This window comes from Aotus nancymaae, unplaced genomic scaffold, assembly GCF_030222135.1.
Source record: "Aotus nancymaae isolate 86718 unplaced genomic scaffold, 86718_ANA_hifiasm-v0.15.2.pri h1tg000016l, whole genome shotgun sequence".
Classification (NCBI taxonomy): domain Eukaryota; kingdom Metazoa; phylum Chordata; class Mammalia; order Primates; family Aotidae; genus Aotus; species Aotus nancymaae.
The window spans coordinates 46,122,386-46,146,960 of NW_026988428.1; the positions used below are offsets into that span (position 1 = coordinate 46,122,386).

General features: G+C 36.6%; 1 protein-coding gene across 7 annotated transcripts in view; it reads left to right on the plus strand.

The window, feature by feature from the left end:
* The window catches only part of USP15 (ubiquitin specific peptidase 15), a 146,910-nt gene extending 135,224 nt beyond the window's left edge, over positions 1-11,686 (plus strand). For 6 of the 7 annotated variants that reach the window (XM_012444917.2, XM_012444918.2, XM_012444920.3 and 3 more), the window contains 3 exons: positions 1,040-1,143; positions 5,983-6,071; positions 9,749-11,686. In XM_012444917.2, coding sequence (XP_012300340.1) covers positions 1,040-1,143; positions 5,983-6,071; positions 9,749-9,931 — 376 coding nt within the window. In that variant the 3' untranslated portion in view covers positions 9,932-11,686. The remainder of the gene's footprint in view (positions 1-1,039; positions 1,144-5,982; positions 6,072-9,748) is intronic. The other variant, XR_002478460.2, reaches the window with a different exon arrangement.
* Positions 11,687-24,575: the final 12,889 nt, after the last annotated feature.

A 24,575-nucleotide genomic window follows, 5' to 3' on the forward strand; every position in this document is an offset into this window, starting at 1 on the left:
TACTTTATAAAATTGACTTTAAAATAAAGGTCCATTGGACCCAGGTGGTAAATAGTGATGACTGTTTCTCCTGATATACTGAGAATTAAATGTGTTAGCATAAAAACATTAATCTGAATAACAACATTCAACGTTTGTGTTTATTTATATTTTAATTTTTGTGGCTACATAGTAAGTGTATATATTTGTGGGGTACATGAGATGTTTTGATGCAGTGTGAAATAGTCACATCATGGAGAATGGGATATCCATCCTCTCAAGCATTTATCCTTTCTGTTACAAACAATCCAATCACACTCTTAGTTATTTTTAAATGTACAATTAAGTTATTATTGACTATAGTCACCCTGTTGTGTGATCAAATAGTTGTTTTATTCATTCATTTTTTTTTTTAACTCATTACCATCCCCACCCTTCCCAGCCTCTATTAACCATCCTTCTACTCTTTCTGTTCATGAGTTCAGTTGTTTTGATTTTTAGATCCCACAAATGAGAACATATGATGTTTATCTTTCTGTGCCTGGCTTATTTCATTTAACATAATGATCTCCAGTTCCATCCATATTGTTGGAAATGGCAGGATCTCATTCTTTTTTATGGCTGAATAGTACTTCATTGTGTATATGTACCAAACTTTTTTTAACCATTCATCTGTTGATGGACACTTAGTTCCATCAACATTGCAACATGTAGTTCCATTAAATCAACAAGATTTGGTTGTTGTTTCCAGATCTTAGCTGTTGTGAACATTGCTGCAATGAACATGAGAGTGCAGATATCTCTATGATATACTCAGTGAAACATTTTAACATTTTCAACCCATAAACAAATCTTTGCCAAAATATTAATATCTCAGAGGTACATGTATGATTTGTTTTGTAAGTTACTTGACTCATAATTTCTTTAATGAGATATGTATATTCACACACACACACACACACACACACACATATATATGTCAAACAACAATGGCAGAAGGGAATAGAATTCATTGCATTTAGGGACAACATAAAATTAACTTGATTTCTTTTTTAAACAGTGACTTGGATATGTCGGAATTCTTAATTAATCCAAATGCAGGTCCTTGCCGCTATAATTTGATTGCTGTTTCCAACCACTATGGAGGGATGGGAGGAGGACACTGTAAGTTGACAGTTTGCCTTTTTACCCAAATCATGGTGTTTGAAGAACTCCAGACTTTTTTCTTTAAGATATTTATTAATTCTTAAGGATAAAATATCAGATGTGTCTTGCATATAGTAGTTCATTATTGATTAATGAGTGAGTCAGCTTTTGAACCTTTTTTTTTTTCCACACTCGATATAGAGGATTGAGTTCATCGTACTCCTCAGTTCAGGGCCCAGGAGGGAATGTTGTTGTCTTATTTAGAGTGCATTTCCCTCCACATTCTCCTTCCCCTTTGCTTTCTAACATGTTTGATGCGTATACTCTTGTAAATCATTAATATTTATTCATTTATATAATTAGTACTGTGGTATCGATCTCACTAGGTCTTGACTCTTACTAAGACTTATCTATGTTATTTTGTGTCTGTTTAGTCAGTTGTTTCTCACTCACTGCTCATGATTTACATCTACCATATTTTATCTCTCCACTTACCTCATGATGGACCTCTAAATTGCCTTTCATTTTCTACCACTCTAAGACCGATAAAGAATTGTTTATGTTATCCTATGTAAGAATTTCTTTGGGCTGCATACCCAAAAGTGAGATTGCTGAGTTTAAGTAAGTGTTGTCAGATTGTTCCACTCTACATTCTGCAAGCGATTGATTTTTCTGTTGAACAATATTTGCATTCCTTGGATATATCCTACTTATCTTTTTATATCTTTTGATACAAGCTGGATTTAGTCCAACTTATTTAGGGCTGTTACGGTTTTATTCATAAGTGAAATGATCTTGTAAGTTTTTTATATTTTCATTTATCTTAGTTTGGAATAAAGATTAGAGTCATAAAACAAGCTAGGATGCTTTATCCTTTGTCTGTTTTTTTGGAACATGTAGTACAATACAGGAATTGACTGTTCATCAAAGTCTAGTAGAATTAACCTGTAAAGTCGTCTAGGCCTTACAATAATTGTTTTTATTTACATCATGCATATTAGTCTGTTCAGTTTTCTTTTTCCTTTTGTGTATATTTTGATGTTTTCTTTGTGTCTAAAAATGTATCCATTTCATTTAGGTTTTCTAATTTATTTAAGAACTGTTTATAATACTTATATTACTCTGTTTTTGTCTTTTTTCATTCTTTTTCTCTCTTTTTTTTTTTTTAATCGATCTTTCTGGCTGGGTGTGGTGGCTCATGCCTGTAATCCTAGCACTTTGGGAGGTGAAGGCAGGAGGATCACGAGGTCAGCAGATTGAGACCATCCTGGCCAACATGGTAAAACCCTGCCTCTATGAAAAATACAAAAATTAGCTTGGCTTGGTGGCGCGTGCCTGTAAATTCCAGCTACTCGGGAGGCTGAGGCAGGAGAATCACTTGAACCAGGGAGTCAGAGGTTGCAGTGAGCTGAGATCATACCACTGCACTCAGCTTGGCAACAGAGCGAGACTCCATCTCAAAAAAAAAAAAAAAAAAGTAGTCTTCCCAGATTTCTCTCTTATTAATCTTTTCAAAGAATTGGCTTTTCATCTTACCAGATTTTTATTTTTGTTGCTGTATCTATGTATTCTTTTTTATCTATTTATTTTTTTTTGAGACCGGATGTCGGTCTGTCACCCAGGCTGGAGTACAGTGGCATGATCTTGGCTCACTGCAACCTCCAACTCCTGGGTTCAAATGATCCTACCAGCTTTGCCTCCTGAGTAGCTGGGACTACAGGCCACCACACCCAGCTAATTTTTGTGTATTTTTAGTAGAGACGGGGTTTCACTATGTTGCCCAGGCTGGTTTTGAACTCCTGGGCTCAAGCGTTCCTCCTGCCTTAGCCTCCTGAGTAGCTGGGACTGCAGGTGCACGCCACCACACCTGGCCTGTATGTATTTATTCTATCTAATTGATTTCTTCTCTTCCCTTCATTGTATGGTTTCTCTTGTTACTTTGGGTTTCTATGTTACTCTTCTTATAATTTCCTGAGTTGAATGCTTAACCTTTTTGCTCTTCATTGTTTCTCCTATATTGAAGGCTGTAATTAAAGGCTATAAATGTTCTGCTAAGTACTGCTTTAGCTGTACTTCATATTTTTATTGTCTTTCAATTGTGTGTATGTTTTAATTTCCTTTATGATTTCCTAATTAGCCCAATGTTATTTAATCATATGCTTAGTTTCCAAATATACAGAGTTTGTCACTTGTTCTTACTTTCAGTTTTATTACATAGCAGTTGAGAACATTGTCTTTATTAATCTTTAAGAGTCTGAACATTCCCAGTGTCTTAATACATACATGATCTGTTCCTTAAATGTTTATACGCTTAGAAAAAAATATACATTTCCCATTTAGATATGGAGTTCTTTGTATCTCTGATAGCTTAAGCTTATCAACTGTATTCAAACCGTTACTCTCCCTGGTTATTTTTTATGTTCATTTTATCCCTGAGAGGAATTTGTCAGGACTCCTACTGAAGTGTTGATTGACCTGCTTCTCCCAACAGTTTTATTAGTCCTTATTAATATTTTGCATAATTACATTTATGTTCATAATGGGTAGCTCTTCTTTCTGTGTTGTTCCTTTTACACCAGGATTTGACATTCTTTGCCCCTTTTTTCTTTTTCTCAGATATTACAAGTGTTACTCCAGCTTTCTTTTGGATATCATCATTTAATTTACAAACTCTCTGTGCCTTTTTGTTGAATGTGTCTCTTGTAAATCACACAGATCTAAATGCAGCATCTGCTCTGCAGTGGTCTTGGATTGAGATTGACAACCTCACAGCACACAAAAGGCTTCACTCAGCACCAGGTCAACTTAGATTTAAGACAGGATACAGGTCAAGAAACAATACAGCATACACAGCAACAGCTTAGCAGAGGTCCTATATGTAGCTGGAAGGGGAGAAAATAGAGAAGGGCATGCTCAAAGGAAGCTGTTCAGCCCGCTGCTGTTTTCTTCTACTCCTCACCAAGGCTGATTTTTAACCAGAGTGCATGGGGTACAGTCATCTTAGGTGTCAAATATTTTGTTAGCCCAATAGGGCTAACCCAACAGCAATAAGACTCTGATTTAGGTAGACTGAATATTGCTAATTTCTGTGACAAAGATTGAAGCATGAAATTTAAACGCTTTCTTCTAAATTGTCTTCTCATTTCTGCCTCCAGCCATTCTGTCGCATTCTTCAGTCATCTTGCATGCACACAGAAATATTCTTGATTTAGTTCACTCTGATATGCCGTTAATCCTATCAGTGACATATTAAGAACAGGGTTCTCAGTTTTTTTTGTTAGCTTCTTTGAACTTAACTTCCCTCTGCTTCTGTGGTTTTTCTCCATGGTTGATTTTTGAGGAGAGGGAACCAACAGCAGGTAGAATATGAAACATTTCTTCCACAGGGTAGGTGCTCAGTAAAATCGCTAACTAGTTAACAACTTAGAGTTTAAACCGTTATTTTATTGTGGTGGGTTGGCTGGTTGCCTGGTTGGTTGGTTGGTTGATTGGTTTGTCTTTCGAATTTTCTTCTGGCTTCCAATGAAGCTTCACTAAAGATAATGATTACCTTACTTTCAAAGTAATGTCCTTCCCTCTGAATATCATCCAAACAGGTAACTTAATAGAGAATATTGCCCTTTGGTTTTAGCCATATTAAGGATAATACCTCAATTTCTTATTTATATATGAATGGGAAGGATAATAATTTTTACTTTAGGATGGGAAGAATTATTTAGAAACCATACCCTACAAAGTGTCACTTTTTAGAAGCAATTACCACAGATAATTATTTTAGGAACATTTTGCAACTTCATTTCTTCAGTTACTGGGTAGTTTACATAAGACATGGGATGGGAAAAGGGGCATTTTTTTTTACTTAAAGCAGATCTTTAAAAATTATGTGGATTAATTAATCACTTTTTGCCTTTTTCTTGCTCTGTACAGTCATCCCTATGTATCAGTGGATACCACAGATGCTCAAGTTCCTTATATAAAATATTGTACTATTTGCATATAACCTATCCACATCCTCTCATATACTTGTATGTGTAGATTATTTAGAATACCTAATACGATGCCTGCATGTCACTTCATTCACTTGATTTCAACATAGTACTCAGCACAAGGCAAATTCAAGTTTTACTCTTAAGAACTTTGTGGAATTTTTTTCCCCCAAATATTTTCGATCTGTGGTTGGCTGGGTTCAGGGATGCAGAACCCCTATATGCAGAGGACCAATTGTACTTTTGTTAAAAACTGAAAGAGATTCTGGTGTTAAAAAAAAAAAAAAAAAAAAAACTATAGCTTAATAAGTAGAGCTATCAGAAAAGAAATTGTCATAGAAAATTTAATAATAGTTGAAATTTCAAACTTTGAAGTCAGAAACAGGTCTAGGTTTAAATCCTAACTGCTAGCTAACAGCTATACTACCTTTAGTAAATTACCCTTCTTTTTTTGATGCCTTAATTTCCTATCTCTAAGGTGGGGAGAATAATAGTGATAATACCTTCTTTATGAGATGATACATGTAAAGTGTATAACACTATGCCAGGTACAAAGTAACCACTACATAAATGTTAATTACCATTTGTTGTCATTAGTGCTATTCTGTGAATTTAAAAGTAATCTGTTTTTTCCTGAGATGAAAAAAGTATGTTTAAACTTATATGAAAATTATTTTAGGCATCTAATTGTGAAAATTATTCTAAAATACCTTTAATCATTTGAGTCAATTGAATGTATAATAAATAAGCCTCATAGATGATTGTCAGGCAGTTTTAATAGATATTCCTTATGTAGATGATTATAGGCTTTTGAGAAGTCCCCAGAAAACCAAGATCATTTTTGTCACAGTGATTATGTTTTTTTCATTAGATACTGCTTTTGCAAAAAATAAAGATGATGGAAAATGGTACTACTTTGATGACAGTAGTGTCTCCACTGCATCTGAAGACCAAATTGTGGTAAGCTTGTCTTACATTTCCTGAAAACTATGGGATTCACTATTTTAAGGAGTGAATATAAATTAGTAAAAGAGGCCCATGGAACACTGTAATCTATGTTCTAGTAGCTTGAGTAGCTAAAAGTGACAATTCTTACTTAAAGAAATGTCAAATTGTCCCCTAAATAGAAATTTGTCTTCTAAATTTGCCCACTAATAAAAGCATAAATTGCAAGGTGAAAAAAATTTTAGTAGTTTTCAACATGGAGTTTCTAATAAAAATAATTAAGTTTTCTTTGGAAAGTAGATTCAGTTCTTAACTTTCTAGACATTGACTACTCAAAGCCAGAGTGTTTAAACAGAAGAAGAAAAATCCCTGAAATACCTTACCATACCTGTGATCTTTGAAGTGTTATCCTGCCTTATGAAAATTAAGTATTTAAACTCAAAATGACATAATTTGATAGAACAAATTACAGATTTTTTAAATATTAATGCTTGTGTACTTGCTACTTTGATATTTTCTGAATGGTAGAAAAATTAGGAAGTTCCATCTCTTCACACTTAACATCAGTTTATCATTCACTGCTGACTCTGTATGCTTTTGTGTATGTGTATACATATATGTACACACAGATACATACATATATATATCCTATTACTTGTCTCCCTATATCTATGATAAAAAGAGACTTGAACACTATAAATATTTTTTAAATTGTGTTTGTCTGAATTAACCACATTTTTGGTTTATACTTAAACTCCTAATTTCTTTTGTCCTGCAAAAGAAATTCAGTTCTGTTCTCCTTAATCTCCCAGCCCAAACATCCTAAAATTGCCCACCTTCTCCATCAGTCTTTTTAACAGCACTGCCCTAATCTTGTCTTCAAATAAACAATTATCTTGTTTATATACAATATATGAATTTGATGTTGCCATACATTTTAGCAACGATTCTTCATTTAATGAACAAATTGAATACGCCTGTAATTCCAGCTACTTGGGAGGCTGAAGCACGAGAGTTACTTTAACCCGGAAGGCAGAGGTTGCAGTGAGCCAAGATCACGCCATTGCATTCCATCTTGGGCAACAAGAGTGGAACTCTGTCTAAAAAAAAAAAAACATAGCTAGATATGCACAAAGGACTCCATTCTAAACAGAGTTAAAAAGACAGCTATCTCTTGCCAGGTGCTGTGGCTCACACCTATAATCCCAGCACTTTGGGAGGCTAAGGTGGCCTGATCACGAGGTTAGGAAATTGAGACCATCCTGGCCAACATGGTGAAACCCCGTCTCTACTAAAAATACAAAAAAAATAGCTGGACGTGGTGGCACATGCCTGTAGTCCCAGCTACTTGGGAGGCTAAGACAGGAGAATTGCTTGAACCCAGGAGGTGGAGATTGCAGTGAGCTGAGATTGTGCCACTGCACTAAGCCTGGGAGACAGTGCCAAACTCCGTTAAAAAAAAAGAAAAAAGAAAAGACAGTTACCTGTCAGTCGAGAGTTTAAAAGATAGCTACCTCTGATTTATAAACTAAAGAAGACAGATAAGTAAATTAACAATTACAGCATGATAAGTACTATTAAATACCTTACTATAGCCACTTAGAAAGGGAACTTCTGCCTCAACTCAGATTTGGGGTTTAAGGGGATAAGACCAATACAGGGAAGTTGTAGTACAGGGAAGTTCATGTGGTGAAGATGTCTGACCTGAGTCTGTTAGTAAAAATAAGAGTAAACTAAACAAAATAAACAAAGGTGTTCTAACCAAAGAGAACAGTATTTACAAGAACAAGGAGGCATGACAAAGCATGACATTTTAAGGGAACAGCACGTAATTGAATATGACTCAAAGGAAAAGCTCTTAAAGGGACATGGGGAAGAAATCAGGCTGGAGATAAATTTAGCACTTAGACCAAGAAAAGTGGCATTCTGGTTGTTTAGACATTTTGTTACAGACTATGAGAAGCCATTAGATTGTTAAATAAGAGAATAACATTGTTCAATTTGTGTCTTAACATCTCTCTGAGAACATCATAGAAGGTAGATTGAAGACACTGAATAAAGAAACAGAAAAACCATACAGTAGACTGTCACATAATTTAAGCAATTAAAATAGTAGTTAGAACAATGTAAACAAGGGGAGAATGGATTTATGAGATATTTACTGGTCAGAATTAATATTACTTGTTAAAAGATAGACACAATAAAGATAATAGTTGTAGAGATCCAGAGAAGGAGACGTTTAAGATGACTCTTATTTCACCATTCACCAAGATTGGGAATATAGGAAGAAGAGTTGCTGTTGAAGTTTGAGGTGCCTGTATGATAGCTGTGTGGAAATTTCCGTTTGGTTCTTGGACTAATAACACTGGAGTTAATGAGTGAGAACTGATTTAGGTTATACATTTGAGTTGTCAGCCTCAGGCAGCAGTTGAAGCCATAGGTTTAAATGAGTCACCTAGTGAGAGGATACATGTTGAGACAATGGTAGGCTGAGGACAGAACATAGTATGTTTAAAGGTCAGGATTTAATGAGTCCACAGAAGAGTCTGAGAAGAAACCAGAGAGATAGGAGATCTGAGTAGTGTTGTCACAAAAGCAAAACATTGTTTGTTGATAGAAAGAAATAGTGAAGCATTAAATGCTACTGAGAGATTGACCAAAAGAACTGAAAAAGGCACCCATTTCAGTTGTTTATTAAGTTATTGACCCTGGTGAAAGCGATTTTACTAGAATGGTTTGAGGGAAAGCTAGATTATTTTGAGTTGAGAAGTGTGCATGAGAGTGAATGATGAGTATTGACTACTCTGTTTGTTTATCACCCTATGAGGAAGAGGGAGAGAGAGGTATATGGCAGCTCGAAGAGGAGGTAGAATGGAGAGGGACTTAGGAAAAGCCTTAGGTAATTTTTAATGCGAAAGAGAAAAGTCCAGTGGATAAGGACTCATTAAAGATACACAGTGATGACTGATGGAACAATATCCTTAAGATGGTAGGAAGGGCCGGGCGCGGTGGCTCACGCCTGTAATCCCAGCACTTTGGGAGGCCGAGGCAGGTGGATCACGAGGTCAAGAGATCGAGACCATCCTGGTCAACATGGTGAAACCCCGTCTCTACTAAAAATACAAAAAAATTAGCTGGGCATGGTGGCGTGTGCCTGTAATCCCAGCTACTCAGGAGGCTGAGGCGGGAGAATTGCCTGAACCCAGGAGGCGGAGGTTGCGGTGAGCCAAGATCGCGCCATTGCACTCCAGCCTGGGTAACAAGAGCAAAACTCCATCTCAAAAAAAAAAAAGATGGTAGGAAAAGTTGGACTCTACAGCAAACATGAGTTGAAGTGACTAGTATTAGAAGGAAGAAATTTACCTCTTCCTTAAGAGATAATAGGAAAGAAAGCATAGAACTCTATTTCATGTTAGAGTAACTAGGTTAATCTATGATACAGTTGCATTTATTTCTTGGTCCAAATAATTTAGAAGCACATAAAGATTTGTAATTCTGATGACCATTCTTCCTTTAGTAGAAATTGTCTTGTTGTTAATGAATTTTAGTAACTTCCATTTGACCATGCATGGTTTTTTCTATTTGACTTATACCCTCACACCAAAATTGGTGACCAGCTAAAAATTCATAATATATTTAATGTGATCTTTGGGAATCGTGACCATTTTAGCATCCTTTGTTTGTTTTGACAGTCCAAAGCAGCATATGTACTCTTCTACCAGAGACAAGACACTTTCACTGGAACTGGCTTTTTTCCTCTTGACCGAGAAACTAAAGGTGCTTCAGCTGCCACTGGCATCCCATTAGAAAGTGATGAAGATAGCAATGATAATGACAATGATATAGAAAATGAAAACTGTATGCACACTAACTAATGAAAGTCCCAGAAGCCATAAAAGAGAGACTTTCCTGCTGGTGGTATCTATGAAAATGATGAAGTTACCCACCACATTAAAACAAAAGTCTGAGATGGGGAGTTTCAGATAACCGAATGTAAATCCTTTATCAGATTTTAACTTGTGCAGTACTTGAAGTGAAACACAATGAAAACTTTAACAGAAATTGTCTCTTAATACATTTACAGTCTTGTATTTACAAGCTAAATATATATAGGAAATCACAAATAAATCCCTTTTAAGTTTGCTGCTGTTTTGATTAATTATGTTTCCTTTGATTTTTTTTTGGATGTGAGTTAATTGATGACAAATGTTAAATTTGTGGATGTTGGTCATTTATTTTGCTCTAATAATACTGCAAGAAAACTATGGCTGAACTTAGTTTTTGGATAATCTAGTTCATGTGCATTAGGCTGCCGTATATACTACTATGATATTTAGCTGCAGTATCAATGTGGCATAAATACTGTGGCAGCATTCTTCAGAAACCACATTTTCAAATTTATCCCAGTAATCAATGTGGACCTATTAAAAAACTAAATCATGATACAAGAAACAGTCTTAGGAAAGATGTTTCTTTTTGTAGTATCATTAAAAATCCAGAATATTATATTCATTTTACTGCCAATGTGGAAACAGGTTCTAGATTTCATATTCCATCTAAAGTCATTTTTCAGTTACATGTAAGTATTATCTACTGCTATTGGAATCTATTCTTCAGACATTCAAAAACAATTTTGCTTTAAAATGCATATCTTTAATCTGGTGTTGGTCCAAAATTAAAATTTTTGCTGTCTGTTTTTCTCTACCCCATTTTATGGTAATTTGGCAACTTTAGCTCTTCCAATTATTGTAATATAAGGACAGACTTAATAGTATTCTGTATCCATAGTAATAATTGCATCAAGCTTAGATGAGAGATTTTTTTCATATACTGGCCTTCAAATCATTAATGGACAATTGGCTATAAAGGTAGGTCTGTTAACTTTCTTTGTGTGTTCCTGATGGAATTCACCATAGCCTTACAGCTTTTCTCAGACGGTAACTTGTTATAAGAGAAATGGCATTTGCATGTTCCAGAGTCAGAACCTGTACAGTATATAAAGCATAAACACCTTGAATTTGATTTTAGTTCACCACATTCAAGGATCCAGGATGCCAAAAATATGTGTGAACATTTGAAACATTTTTATTTGCTGCTTTTTCCCTTTGATCTAGTTGAAAGAATGTATTGTAAATTGGCATACAATACTGCCTTTAATAGAAATCCTAAATGCTGGGGCACATTTCACATATCGACTACCTGAGAAATTGCTTTGTGTCCCACTGCTATTAAAGCAAAAAGTATAATGTTCTTCACTTGAACTAATCAAATACAATAGATTATAAATTGTGTATTGTAAATAAAAGTTCACTCTGTGAGTGCACATTTTGGTAAATTATTTATTTATGTTAGCATTTAAAAGTTAAAAAAAAAATGCATTTGACCAGGATGAATGAAGTATGTTGATCATGGCTTTGCTTTATATCTTGATATTAAAGCTGGTTTAACATCCTGGTATTTTAAAAAGCTGCTTTGGTTTTTTTTTCTTCTTCTTCTTCTTTTTTTTAATGTAAACTAGCCTCCTGCATGACAGAGGTTAAAATTTTGTCTGCACTTGAGTTCACTTGAGTTTACATTTGAAATGTGCATGTTTATTTATACAGATTTCAATAAAGCTATTCAAGGCCTTATTTAGTCTTTTATTTCTTACTCTTAATCTTTTAATAAAAATCCCCTACTTTGTGGTTAGATGACTATATGCTAGACTTCTTAGTTATAAATAGTTAATACTAGAAAGGAAATTACGTCAGAGCAAAATGAATCCTACTGTTAAGGGCATGTTTTAAAGTTGATTTTTTTCAACTTTAGTATTTATTCATGAAACATGTTTGTGTAGCAATCACTCTTCTAGAGTCTGGAGATATAGCTGTAAACAAATATTCTTACCTTCACAGAGCTTACTTTCTTTCTGCCGTCTACCAACTAATGGACTATATTTTCATTTTTCTTAAGGTTTAAAGAAAAATCAAAGCTAACTCTTTTAAACCTAGATTGTGGTCTCTATCCTAATTCTTCAGAGACCACTTTCTTTTTAATACCTGTCATTAACCTTTGTTCCCACTTAAAGAAGTGATGTTAATAATGCCATTGAAACTGTCAAACTCAGATGTCATTTTTCAGCTGCAAAAAGTAGACTTTAAAAATAATGCAAAAGGATAATACATATTCTAATTAAAAGTAGATATTTGGGCTGGGTGCCATGGCTCACACCTGTAATCCCAGCACTTTGGGAGGCCAAGGCAGACAGATCACAAGGTCAGGCATTCAAGACCAGCCTGCCCAACATGGTGAAACCCCATCTCTACTAAAAATACAAAAATTAGCTGAGCGTGGTGGCACATGCTGGCAATCCTAGCTACTCAGGAGGCTGAGAGGCAGGAGAATTGCTTGAACCTGGGAGGCGGAGGTTGCAGTGAGCCAAGATCTCGTCACTGCACTCCAGCCTGGGCGACAGAGTGAGACTCTATCTCAAAAAAAAAAACAAAAAGGTAGGCATTCAGGCTGGTCATGGTGGTTCACACCTGTAATCCCAGTATTTGAGGATACTGAGGCGAGAGGATCACTTGAGTCCAGGAGTTTGAAACCAGCCCGGGCAACATAGTGAGAATCTCATTTGTACAAATAATTTTTTTTTTAATTAGCTGGGTGTGGTGGCACGCACCTGTGTTCCCAGCTACTCAGGAGGCTGAGGTGGGAGAATTGCTTGCCCAGGCAGTCAAGGCTGCAGTGAGCCAAGATCACACAACTGCATGCCAGCCTGTGCAACAGAGCAAGACCCTGTCTCAAAAAAAAAAAAAAATCGATATTCATAGGTCATACAGGGTAGTGGGAATATATCTAGACTAGAATTCCTACTTCTAGCTCTGCCACTTAGTAATCATGTGACTTTGAACTTAATCTTTCTTAGTCTGTTTCTTTACCTGTAGAATAATGATGATAATAATAACCAGCATTTATTGAGCACTTACTATGAACAAGGCACTATATTAAAGTGTTTATATGCATCTCTCATTTAATCCCACAACAGCTATGAGGTAGGGTCAGTTGTCATCTCCATTTTTCATACGAAGAAACCAAGATACAAAGCATTTAAGTAATATTGCCAAGCTCACAGAATTTCTATGTAGTAGAGCCAATATTCTATCTTCAGATATGTACTACCTCTCACTGTTATAGTGTCTGCCTCATAGGATAGCTCAAATGGGATTGTGTATTTTATGAGAAGAGCTTTATAAACTTTATTACACACTCACTGATTTCTTCAGTCTAAATAGAAAGGCATTTTGAAGTCTAATAACTTTGCTTCTAAAAGTGTCTTTAGCTCAGTATTTGAGCATTGAATAAGAAAGTACCCACTGGAATATTGACTAACCCATTCCCTTTTAAAAGTTAACTTCATTTGATTTATATACCTTTATTGTAATATTAATTGAATAATAAATATGTGACTTTTTTCTTATCCTTTTCATCTAACTTATGTCTCCTTCTTTTCATTTCCCCAAATGCAACCCTGAATTTCAGGACTTTGTAAACCAGACTTTAGTTTTATTTTCTGTTTGTTTAGAGACTGGGTCTCACTCTGTCACCCAGGCTGGAATGCAGTGGTGTAATAGTTCACTGTAACCTCAAACTACTGGGCTAAAGTGATGCTCCTGACTCAGCCTTATAATTTACTTTTAATTAATCTGCTTGAAAAAGTTGCAGCCTGATGCTTTATTTAAATATCTTGCTTTCTCATAATCTGTGTTCTTTTAGTAGTCCTGTATTTATCCTTGCTTTCCTGACAGCTGGATATAAAACTGCACAAAACGTTGATTTGGGCACGAAGAAAATCTGTAAGTACCAAAATAGATACAACATAAAGGTGGTGGGATTTTTTTATGAACTAATTTGATTGAAGTGAGAATATCTTATAAAATAAGCCAGGAGACTGAAATGGAGTCTCCTTCAGTGCTATACCAAAGGGAGTGTAGGGTGTAGTAGGAGCGTTCTACCTCAGAGAGGAGGAATATATTAGCACTGATGACATTTACGACTGATGTATGGTGACAAGAAAAAGCAGGCCAATTTTTAGTTTTATTATTTTTAAATTATCTACAGATAATGCATTTCATTATTGCCTCCTTCCAACTCTCCCTATTTAGTATGTTTCTGATCTCCTGTGCTTGTGCAATATAGATGAGCACCTTCTCACCACGTGCATTTTTAAGATAGAAACGTGGAAAATTCTTGAGTCATAGACTAGGGGAAGGAACCAGAGGTCGTCTAAAATATAAGAGGAGTGAGAAGGAAAGTAAAAAGCTCATTGCTAGAGCCAAAGAATAAGGTTAGAAGTTTTTGTTCATATTTTTTACTTTACAACAAAATTAAAAAAATGTTTGCTCTTTGAATACCTTAACCTCAGAAATTTGGGGAAAAAAACCTATCTTGAAAACATATTGATGCTTATTCCCAAATAAATCTTAGTACCACTTGACCAGAGGATAGGGAATGGAGGAAAAGGTGAGTGTATTTATATCCTTGCTAGTTTTTGTTACATATTCAGTTGCAGATCTATATTATATATTGTTTTATTATCAGATTTTCTAGTGAGAAATATATATGATAGTTTTTTTATAAGCATTCTAGGTTTGGAGGCCATTTCAATTCAATATGTATGTGTTTTAAGTGTTTAATTCATATTTACTAAATATTAAGAAAAAGAATTTCCAAATAGCTCAGATAACAAAACTTTTATTTAAACTTGAGTTATGTCAGAATTGTATGAACTATATAGAATAGGCTTTAAAATACCAGAATTGGGAAAATAAAATATAAATGGTAAAAATTGAAATATTTATCAAGACTTTGTTTTAACTAATGATGGGGTGAAGAATTTTTAAATGGATAATATAAAACAGACAGTTCAAAAATTATTTTTGGAAAATATATGCATCCGGAAACATACCCCGCATTGTGCCATGGTTTAATTATTCCCCAGGTCTACTTTTGGGAGCATGGAACTTGTCAGGGTGGTGAAATAGACCTTAGACTATTAAGGATATTCAGAAAATGGTTAAGCCATTCAAGGAAAATCAGGAATTTACATAATATATTGGACTAGAGTCTCAAAGGACAGAGAGAAAATCAGTCAAATGAGTTTTGATATTTTTTCCCTAGAAATGCGTAGTAAATGTGATTCTACAAAGCAGCTAAAAATACAACTGTCTCTCTGGAATTTGAAATGTGTAAAATAAGACCACACATTTTCAATATGCACAAAATATATTTTAAATGTTTAAATTGTATTGGTAATTTACTATGTTCTGCTGTAGAAAATCTTGATTAAAGTTGGTGCTCATTTTGCTAAAAATTTTTTCCCTCATGTCACGAACTTGTAGCTTGTTCTATATAGTTTGGTGAAACAAAAACAGTTTTTATTTGCTGTGACATTTAAGTTTGTTGCTAGCTGGAATTAAATCTGCATACATAAAAGTAAAACAATAAATTTGGAAACATCCCAACAGTCTTTCCCATAATGTGTATTATTACATTCTTCTCAGTAATGGCACATACTTAACATTTCCCAAGCTGTTGTTTTAACCTTAAAACATCACCACATTTCTAATTTTTATTTAAAATCTTTCAGAATTCTTAGACTTTGTATCTCAAACACAAGTCTCACGAAATGTTTTTTTTAATAGTATTCGTTCTTTTAAACTCAAGGAATTTTCTGTGTTAACAGATGTAACCCTTTAATGCTTTTCTGTTCATTGTTAAGTATGCTAAGTTTTAAGTAATTTAGACTTAAGTGTTCGCTTATGTCTAGTCATATGTGTACCACTCTCTTCTGACCTTGAGTCATTTCTGTTAAATCCAGCATTTAATCTTTCAAGTGAGAACCATCTTTCCACTATATCAAGTGGGCAATTTTTAAATTGTTTGATAAGTTCATCCAGATTAATTCCATCATGCCTGTTTAACTCATTTCCCCAAAAAGACTGAGACCTCCAGCCCGTCATTCAGTTCTTGAACTCCCTAATAGAAACACCAAGGATTACCTATTTGTAATCACATTGTGGCGAATTATCAGTGTCCCAAGAATTAGGTAAAGTATATAGGAATTATTTTAGAATTGCCCTTAATGTAAAAAACAAAAAAAGGAAAGATGAGAAAATTACTTACAGTCGTGTTTTTTAATTTGAGAAAGAATTTCTGTAGAACTCCCTTAAATATTTAGTGACTTTGGTAAAGCTTTTTAATTTCTAAAACTCAGAATTATATTCCCTTTTGAGCTATGTACCTAATGTATAAGTTGAAGTAATACTGAAAATTAAAACAGTAAACCTCATTAATCCTAGATATTTGGGTACTACCTACAGTGAGATAATGGTAGGAAAAATTCTATATTACTACAGCTTCCACCACAGCAAGCTCCAAACAAGTCATTAACGTCTGAATTACAGTTTTCATGGCCAGTCTCTTGGAAGTATTGAGTTTATGGATGTGGAAGTGTAAACTGCCAGGTTTTGCAAAGTCAGGCAGTATTTCCTCTTACAGACATATCTATCACTCGCAAAAGACTTTTTTTTTTTTTTTTTGGAGACAGTCTCACACTGTCCTCTAGGCTGTAGTGCAGTGGTACGATCTTTGCTCACTGCAATCTCTGCCTCCTGGGTTCAAGCAATTCTCCTGCCTTAGCCTCCCGAGTAGCTGGGACTACAGGTGTGCATCACCACGCCCAGCTACATGAAGGACTTTTTAATAGAAGGCTGAAATTTCCTTTTTGAAGCTGTTGTTAAAAGTATATGTTTGGCCAGGTGCAGTGGCTCACGCCTGTAATCCCAGCACTTTGGGAGGCTGAGGCGGTCAGATCACGACATCAGGAGTTCGAGACCAGCCAGACCAACATGGTGAAATCCCGTCTCTACTAAAATACAAAAAATTAGCCCAGCATGGTGGCATGCACCTGTAATCCCAGCTACTCAGGAGGCTGAGGCAGGAGAATTGCTTGAACCTGGGAGGCGGAGGTTGCTGTGAGCCAAGATCATGCCATTGCACTCCAGCCTGGGCAACAGGGCAAGACTCCATCTCAAAAAAAAAAAAAAGAGTAAGTAAAATGTGACCAGTTAGCAGAGGGAAAGACAAATGGCAGATTTCAAAGCATACAGCTACAATAATCAAGACTGATATTGGCAGAGGGATAAACACATAGATCAATGGAACAGAAGAGAGGGCTCCCAAAATAGCACCACACAAGTACAGTTTACTTATATCTGACAATATTGGAAAAACCAACTCAATGGCGGAAGAAGAATATTTTGAACAAATGATGCTAGAGAATTGGATATACATAAGCAAAATAATGAACCTAGACCTAAAACTTGTATCTTACACACAAATTAACTCAAAATGAATAATTTAAATGCAAAGCATACAACTATAAAACTATAGAAGATTACATAGAATAAACTGTTAGAACAAATAGTAAATACTGACAAGGAGGCAAAAAAAAAAGATCGTATACATTGCTTGTGGGAATACAGAATAGTACAGCAACTCTGGTAAACAGTCTGGCACTTTCTTTAAACAAAGACTTATGTAACACAGCAAACACTCAGCATTTATTCTAAGAAAAGAAGTCATTTTCTCATTAAAAACCTGTAAGTGATTTTTCATAGCCCATAATTGGGGGAAAAAAAAGTATCTCAATAGCTAAATGGTTAAACAAACTGGTACATCTATACCATAGAAATCTATTTAGCAATTAAAAGGAAAAAACTCATTGAAAACATAACTTTGATAGATATTAAAGGCATTGTGCTGAGTGGGGGAAAAAGCCAATTTCAGTAGCACACATACCATATGATTCTATGTGTATAAAATCCTCAAAATGACAAAATTATAAAAATAGAAAGCAGATTAGTGGTTGCCTGGGCTTAGAGATGTTGGGGGATGGGGATGGAAGTATAACTACAAAAGGATAACACAAAAGATCTTTATCATGATGGAATAGTTTGGTTTCTTGACTGGTGATTAGACAAAGCTACACGTGATTTAATAATATAGAGCTATAAATACACATTGTATCAACATCATTTTCTGATTCTGATATTGTACTATGATTTTACAAGAAGTAACCATTGAGGTACACTGGATGAAGCATACTTAAGGCCTTTCTGTATCATCTTTGCAACTTTCTGTTATGTCATTGCGTAATTCACAATGCCCTTAATATGTATCAAAGTTATGTTTTCCATGAGTTTTTTCCTTTTAATTGCTAAGTAGATTTCTATGGTATACTTATAGCAGTTTGTTTAGCCATTTAGCTATTGAGAAAGTTTTTATTTCAAAATAAAAAGTTATTTTAAAGATAAAAATCAGTGAATGGGCTCAATAGCAAAACAGAGGTGTCAGAGGAAAGCATCTGTGACCCTGAAGAGAATAAATAGAAATTAACCAAATTGAAGAACAGAGTAGAGGGAGAAGATTTTTTTAAAAAAAGAGAGCAATAAGAACCCATGGGACAATATCAAAAGATCTAACATATGATTTGTATGACTTTGAATTTCTCATCAGAAGTGATGGAGTCCAAAAGAGAATGGAACACCTTTAAACTGATAAAAGAGGGAAAAAGAGTCAACTCATAATTTTTTGTCCAGAAAAAATATCCATTAACATAAAAGGGAAATAAAAACATTCTGAGATGAAGGAAAATTGTGAGACTTGATCACCAGCAAATCATCTCTAAAAAATACTTAAAGGAAATTATTCAGGCTAAAGAAAAAAATGATACCAGAAACTTAAAACTTGAAAAATGAAAGAAGAGCAATGAAAATTACCAAGATCTGAGTAAATATAATAATCTATTTTTCTCCTAAGTTTTAAAAAATGTGTGTTACTAAGGTAAGCAAAATATGATTGGGAGGCAGTTTGCTATGAATTTCTTGTACTCCTACACATCTTGCGGAGTGTGTAGAGATTACAAGGCCCTAACAAGTCTTTCAGCCAGGTCATTTCTCAGAGTTGTTTGTGCAGCTGGCAGTTCTCAGAGGTGATATAATACGTGCTCTCAGACAAAAACCTGGCCTTTTTACTGCTTGCCATAAAGGTGATGGACTCAGGCTGGGCACAGTGGCTCATGCCTGTAATCTCAGAACTTTAGGAGGCCAAGGCAGGCGGATCACCTGAGGTCAGGAGTTCAAGACCAGCCTGGCCAATATGCAAAACCCCATCTCTACTAAAAATACAAAAAATTAGCTGGGCATGATGGTGAGCGCCTATAATCCCAGCTACTTGGGAGGCTGAGACAAGAGAATTGCTTGAGCCCAGGAGGTGGAGGTTGCATTGAGCCAAGATCACACCATTCCACGCCAGCCTGGGCAACAAGAGCAAAACTCCACCTCAAAAAAAAGAAAAAAGTGAATGACTCCTTAATTTTTTTTCTTTCTTTTTTTGAGACAGAGTTTCACTCTTGTTGCTCATGCTGGAGTGCAATGGCACAATCCCTGCTCTCTGCAACCTCTGCCTCCTAGGTTCAAGCAATTCTTCTGCCTCAGCCTCCCAAGTAGCTGGCATTACAGGCATATGCCACCACACCCAGCTAATTCTGTATTTTTGTAGAGACAGGGACTCCTTAATCTGGATGTTCCTTTCCTGTGGCCCAATAAATCCACCATGTGTGTTGGCTTCTTTAGGCCTTCTACACCACCTTATGGGCTGTGGGGCTCAGGGAACCAGCACAAAAATGCTGAATCTCTGGTTTCTGCCACTGCTGTATGTGAATAAAAACGTCATTTGTCTCTGACCCAGGATTCTAGTGTCTTCAGCATTCATGAAATTATAGCATGCTAACTTAATAAGTTTACAATGGGGTAAAATAAATCTCCTCTCAAAATTATAACATTGCCTGGTAAGAATATTAACGTCTTTAGGTGTAATACATATGACAACTGTAAGATGAATAGAGGAGAGTAAAACGTCTACCTTTTAAGGTTGTAAGGCTTCTACCTTTTACTTAAGTAGTAAAATATTAACTTGAATCAAATGGGAAAGGTTAAGTTAGGTATGTATAATTTAAACCACAGAGAAGCCATTAAGACAAAAAAATCTAAAAGACATTGCCAAAAAGCCAATAAATTAAAAAGGAATAATCAAGTATTCAAATCATACTAAAGGATGCAAAAACGGTGAAAGAAAGACAAGTGAACAATCAGTTGGGGGACTTAAACCCAATAATTTCACTAATTACATTAAATGAAAATTATCTAAACACACTAAAAGATAGAGATTGTTAGACTGAATGACATCATATTCTGCCAAATATGCTGCCAAATCAAAGTACCACAAACTTAAATGAGAAAAATGTCTTAAACAACAATTTATTGTTCACAATTCTGAAGACTGGAAGTCTGAAACCGGGTGTTGGCAGAGTTGGTTCCACCTGAGGTTTGTCAAAGGCTGTTCGCTGTGTCTTGCCTACCTTCTGGTGGTTTGCTAGCAATCCTTGATGTTCCTTGGCTTGTTTGCATCGTCCCAAGTTCTGTCTGTGTTCACATGACATTCTCCCTTGTCTGAGTCTCTCTCCATTTTCCCCACTTTATAAGGACGTTATTATTTTTTTGAGACAGGGTCTCATGCTGTCATCATCTTGGCTGGAGTCCAGAGATGCCATCTTGGCTCACTGCAACCTCCGCCTTTCGGGTTCAAGCAATTCTCGTGCCTCAGCCTCCTAAGTAGCTGGGACTACAGGTGCGTGCCACCGTACCAGGCTAATTTTTGTTGGGTTTTTTTTTTTCAGTACAGATGGGGTTTCACCATGTTGGCCAGACTGGTCTTGACCTCCTGAGCTCAAGCGATCTGCCCACCTCAGCCTTCCAAAATGCTGGGATTACAGGCATGGGCCACCACACCCAGCCAAGAATACCACTTTAAATTTCCCCACTTTAAAAGGGCACCAGTCAGGAGACTGAAGGAAGATGGCAGATAGGAGATAGAGCTAATGTGCAACTCCCATTTGGACAAAAAGAACAGCATGTTCACTCACACTGTGAACTTTTCCTCCAAGAACCACCTCAGGAAAGTACCAGGAAAACCAAGATAATTCACAGACCATTTGGTTTCGTTTATTGATTTTTTTTTTTTTGAAACAGAGTCTCACTCTGTCACATGAGCTGGAATGCAGTGGCGCAGTCTTGACTCACTGCAAACTCTGCCTCCCAGGTTCAAGCGTTTCTCCTGAGTAGCTGGGACTTGCACCACCATGCTCTGCTAATTTTTTTAGTAGAGAAGAGGTTTCACCATGTTGTTCAGGCTGGTCTTGAACTCCTGACCTCGTGATCTGCCCGCCTCAGCCTCCCAAAGTGCTGGGATTACAGGTGTGAGCCACCGTGCCCAACCTCACAGACCACTTGAAAGTAGTGGCATGCCACTGCAAATTCCATGAGACAGGTAAAAAACTGTGAGTTCCCAAAGTGTGAGAGGGAGAAAACCTCCTTCTGAATGTACATCCTCACTGGGGAATCTGAAAATCCAGATTACAAGAGAAGGATTTAGCCTTACCTAAAGCTGAAATGGATTTAGTGTGAAATATAAACTTAAAGGCAGCAGCTGGAAGAGCCTTGTAGACACTCCCATTCTCCAGCTTGAGCCCAGGGAAGCCATCCGTGACTATATCTCACAAGGGCCTTCAGGGAAGGCAGCAGTGCAATTTGTGAAGGGTCACAAGGTGAAAGAAGCTTCCAACTGAACTTTGTAATGATTTCAACTGGGTGCAAACTCTCTTGAGCAGAATCCAAAGGGCAAACAGGAGCTGCTGCTGAAAGGAGTGCAGGAGCAGCTGCCAGCAGTAGGGGCAGATGGGAAGGGATATAGCCCGAAAGCTATGGTTGCTTTCTCAGCAGGGAAGCATATAGCCTGGGCCATGCTCTGAGTCCTTTGTACAGGCTGCCTGGAGATAAACCCAGCGTTGTTAGCAGAGCACAGCAGGAGCAAAACTGGCCTTGCCAACTGCATGAGAGTTGGGTGAGTCCTATCACTACTGGCTTTCCCCCACTTCCCTGGTGACAGAGGCAGCCATAATCCCCTCTGGAACATAACCCCATTGGTCTGAGAACCACTCCCAACTCCCACAGTGGCCAAGCAAGCCCTAGCCAAGGAGAGTCTGAGCTCAGACCCGCCTAACCCTGCCACCACCTGATGCTATTTCTCTACCCACCCTGGTAGCTTATCACAAAAGACATAAACTCCTGGGAGCTTTATGGCCCTGCCTATTGCCTGAGAAACCCAAATACTTATCCTAGCCAATTTAAGGCAAGCTTATATCTCCCTTCTACTATTGCAGCTAGTGATCTCTCGAAAGCCCACCTCCTGGCTGGAGGCCAAACAAGTTAAGACATTGCATCAGCTCATGACAGAATAACCCTGCTCCAAGGCAAGAGAAAACAAAAGCTAATTCTACTGCCTGCAGCATCCTGGCTGATCAGAGGTACTAAGTGTGTCCATGTGACAACCACTCTCAGAACCAGCATTCAAGAAAGCCAGGACACTAAACCTATCTACAACCAAGGATGCTCACAAAGTCTACCTGACTCCCATGTCTCCTCCACTAGAACAGATTTTGGTATCCACATCTGGGAGACCTGAAGATTGATCACATCACAAGACACTTTGCAGACATTCCTCAGCATCAAACTGGAGCCTTATAGCCCCACTGGGTGGCTAGACCAAGAAGAGCAATAGCAATCACTGCAGTCTGGCGTTCAGGGAGATCCATACCTAGGGGAAAGGGGAGTGCACCACATCAAGGGATCACTCCATGGGACAAAAGAATCTGAACAGCAGCCTTTGAGTTCCAAATTTTTCCACTGAAATAGTCTACCCAAATCAGAAGAACTCAGAAAAGTAATTGACAATATGACAAAACAAGATCTATAACACCCCCAAAAGACCACACTAGCTCCCCAGCAGTGGATCCAAACCAAGAAGAAATCTCCAAATTGCCAGATAAAAATTCAGAAAGTTGATTATTAAGCTACTCAAGGAGATACCAGAAAAAGGTGAAAACCAACTTTAAAAAATTATTTTTAAATGCAAGATATAGATGAAGAATTCTCCAGAGAAATAGATATCATAAAGGAAAAACAATCACAACTTCTGGAAATGAAAGACACATTTGCAAAGATACAAAATGCACTAGCAAGTGTCAACAATAAACTAGAAAAAGTAGAAGAAAGAACTTCAGAGCTCAAAGACAAGGCTTTCTAATTAACCCAACCAGACAAAGCCAAGAAAATAGAATAAACAAAAAATGAACAAAGCCTACAAGAAATTTGGGATTATGTTAAATGCCCAAACCTAAGAATAATTGGAATTCCTAAGGAAAAAGAGAAATCTAAAAGTTTAGAGAACTTATTTGAGGGAATAATCAAGGAAAACTTTTCTGGCCTTGCTAGAGATCTAAACATTCAAATTTAAGAAGCTCAAAGAACACCTGGGAAATTAATTGCAAAAAGTTCATTGCCTAGACACACAGTCATCAGGTTATCTAAAGTCAAAACAAAGGAAAGAATATTAATGGCTATGAGGCAAGAGTATCAGGCTGGGCGCGGTGGCTCAAGCCTGTAATACCAGCACTTTGGGAGGCCGAGGCGGGTGGATCACGAGGTCAAGAGATCGAGACCATCCTGGTCAACATGGTGAAACCCTGTCTCTACTAATACAAAAAATTAGCTGGGCATGGTGGCGCGTGCCTGTAATCCCAGCTACTCAGGAGGCTGAGGCAGGAGAATTGCCTGAACCCAGGAGGCAGAGGTTGCGGTGAGCCGAGATCACGCCATTGCACTCCAGCCTGGGTAACAAGAGTGAAACTCCATCTCAAAAAAAAAAAAAAAAAAAAAAAAAAAAAAAGAGTATCAGGTAACCCATAAAGAGAAATCTATCAGATTAATAGCAGATTTATTAGCAGAAACACTACGAGCCAAAAGGGATTGGGGTCCTATCTTTAGCCTGCTCAAACAAAATAATTGCCAGCAAAGAATTTTTATCTAGCAAAACAGCTGTAGCAATGAAGAAGAGATAAAATATGTTTCAGATAAACAAGTGCTGAGAGAATTTGCTGCTACCAAGCCAGCACTACAAAAAATACTAAAAGGGGTTCTAAATATTTAAACAAAACCTCAGAATACACCAAAGTAAAACCTCCTTAAAGCATAAATTTCACAGGGCCTATAGAGCAATAACACAATGAAAAAAAAAAAAAGGACTCAGGCCACAACTAGCACAATGAATAAAGCAGTACCTCACATCTCAATACTAATGTTAAATGTAAATGGCCTAAATGCTCCACTTAAAAAATACAGAATGGCTCCACTTAAAAATAAAATGGATAAAAATCCACCAACCAAGTATCTTCTGTCTTCAAGAGACTCACCTAACTCATAAAGACTCACATAAACTTAAGGTAAAAAAAGGAAATGGAAACCAAAAGCAAGAAAGTAGTTATTGTAAGAATACAGACTTTAAAGACAAAACAGACTTCAA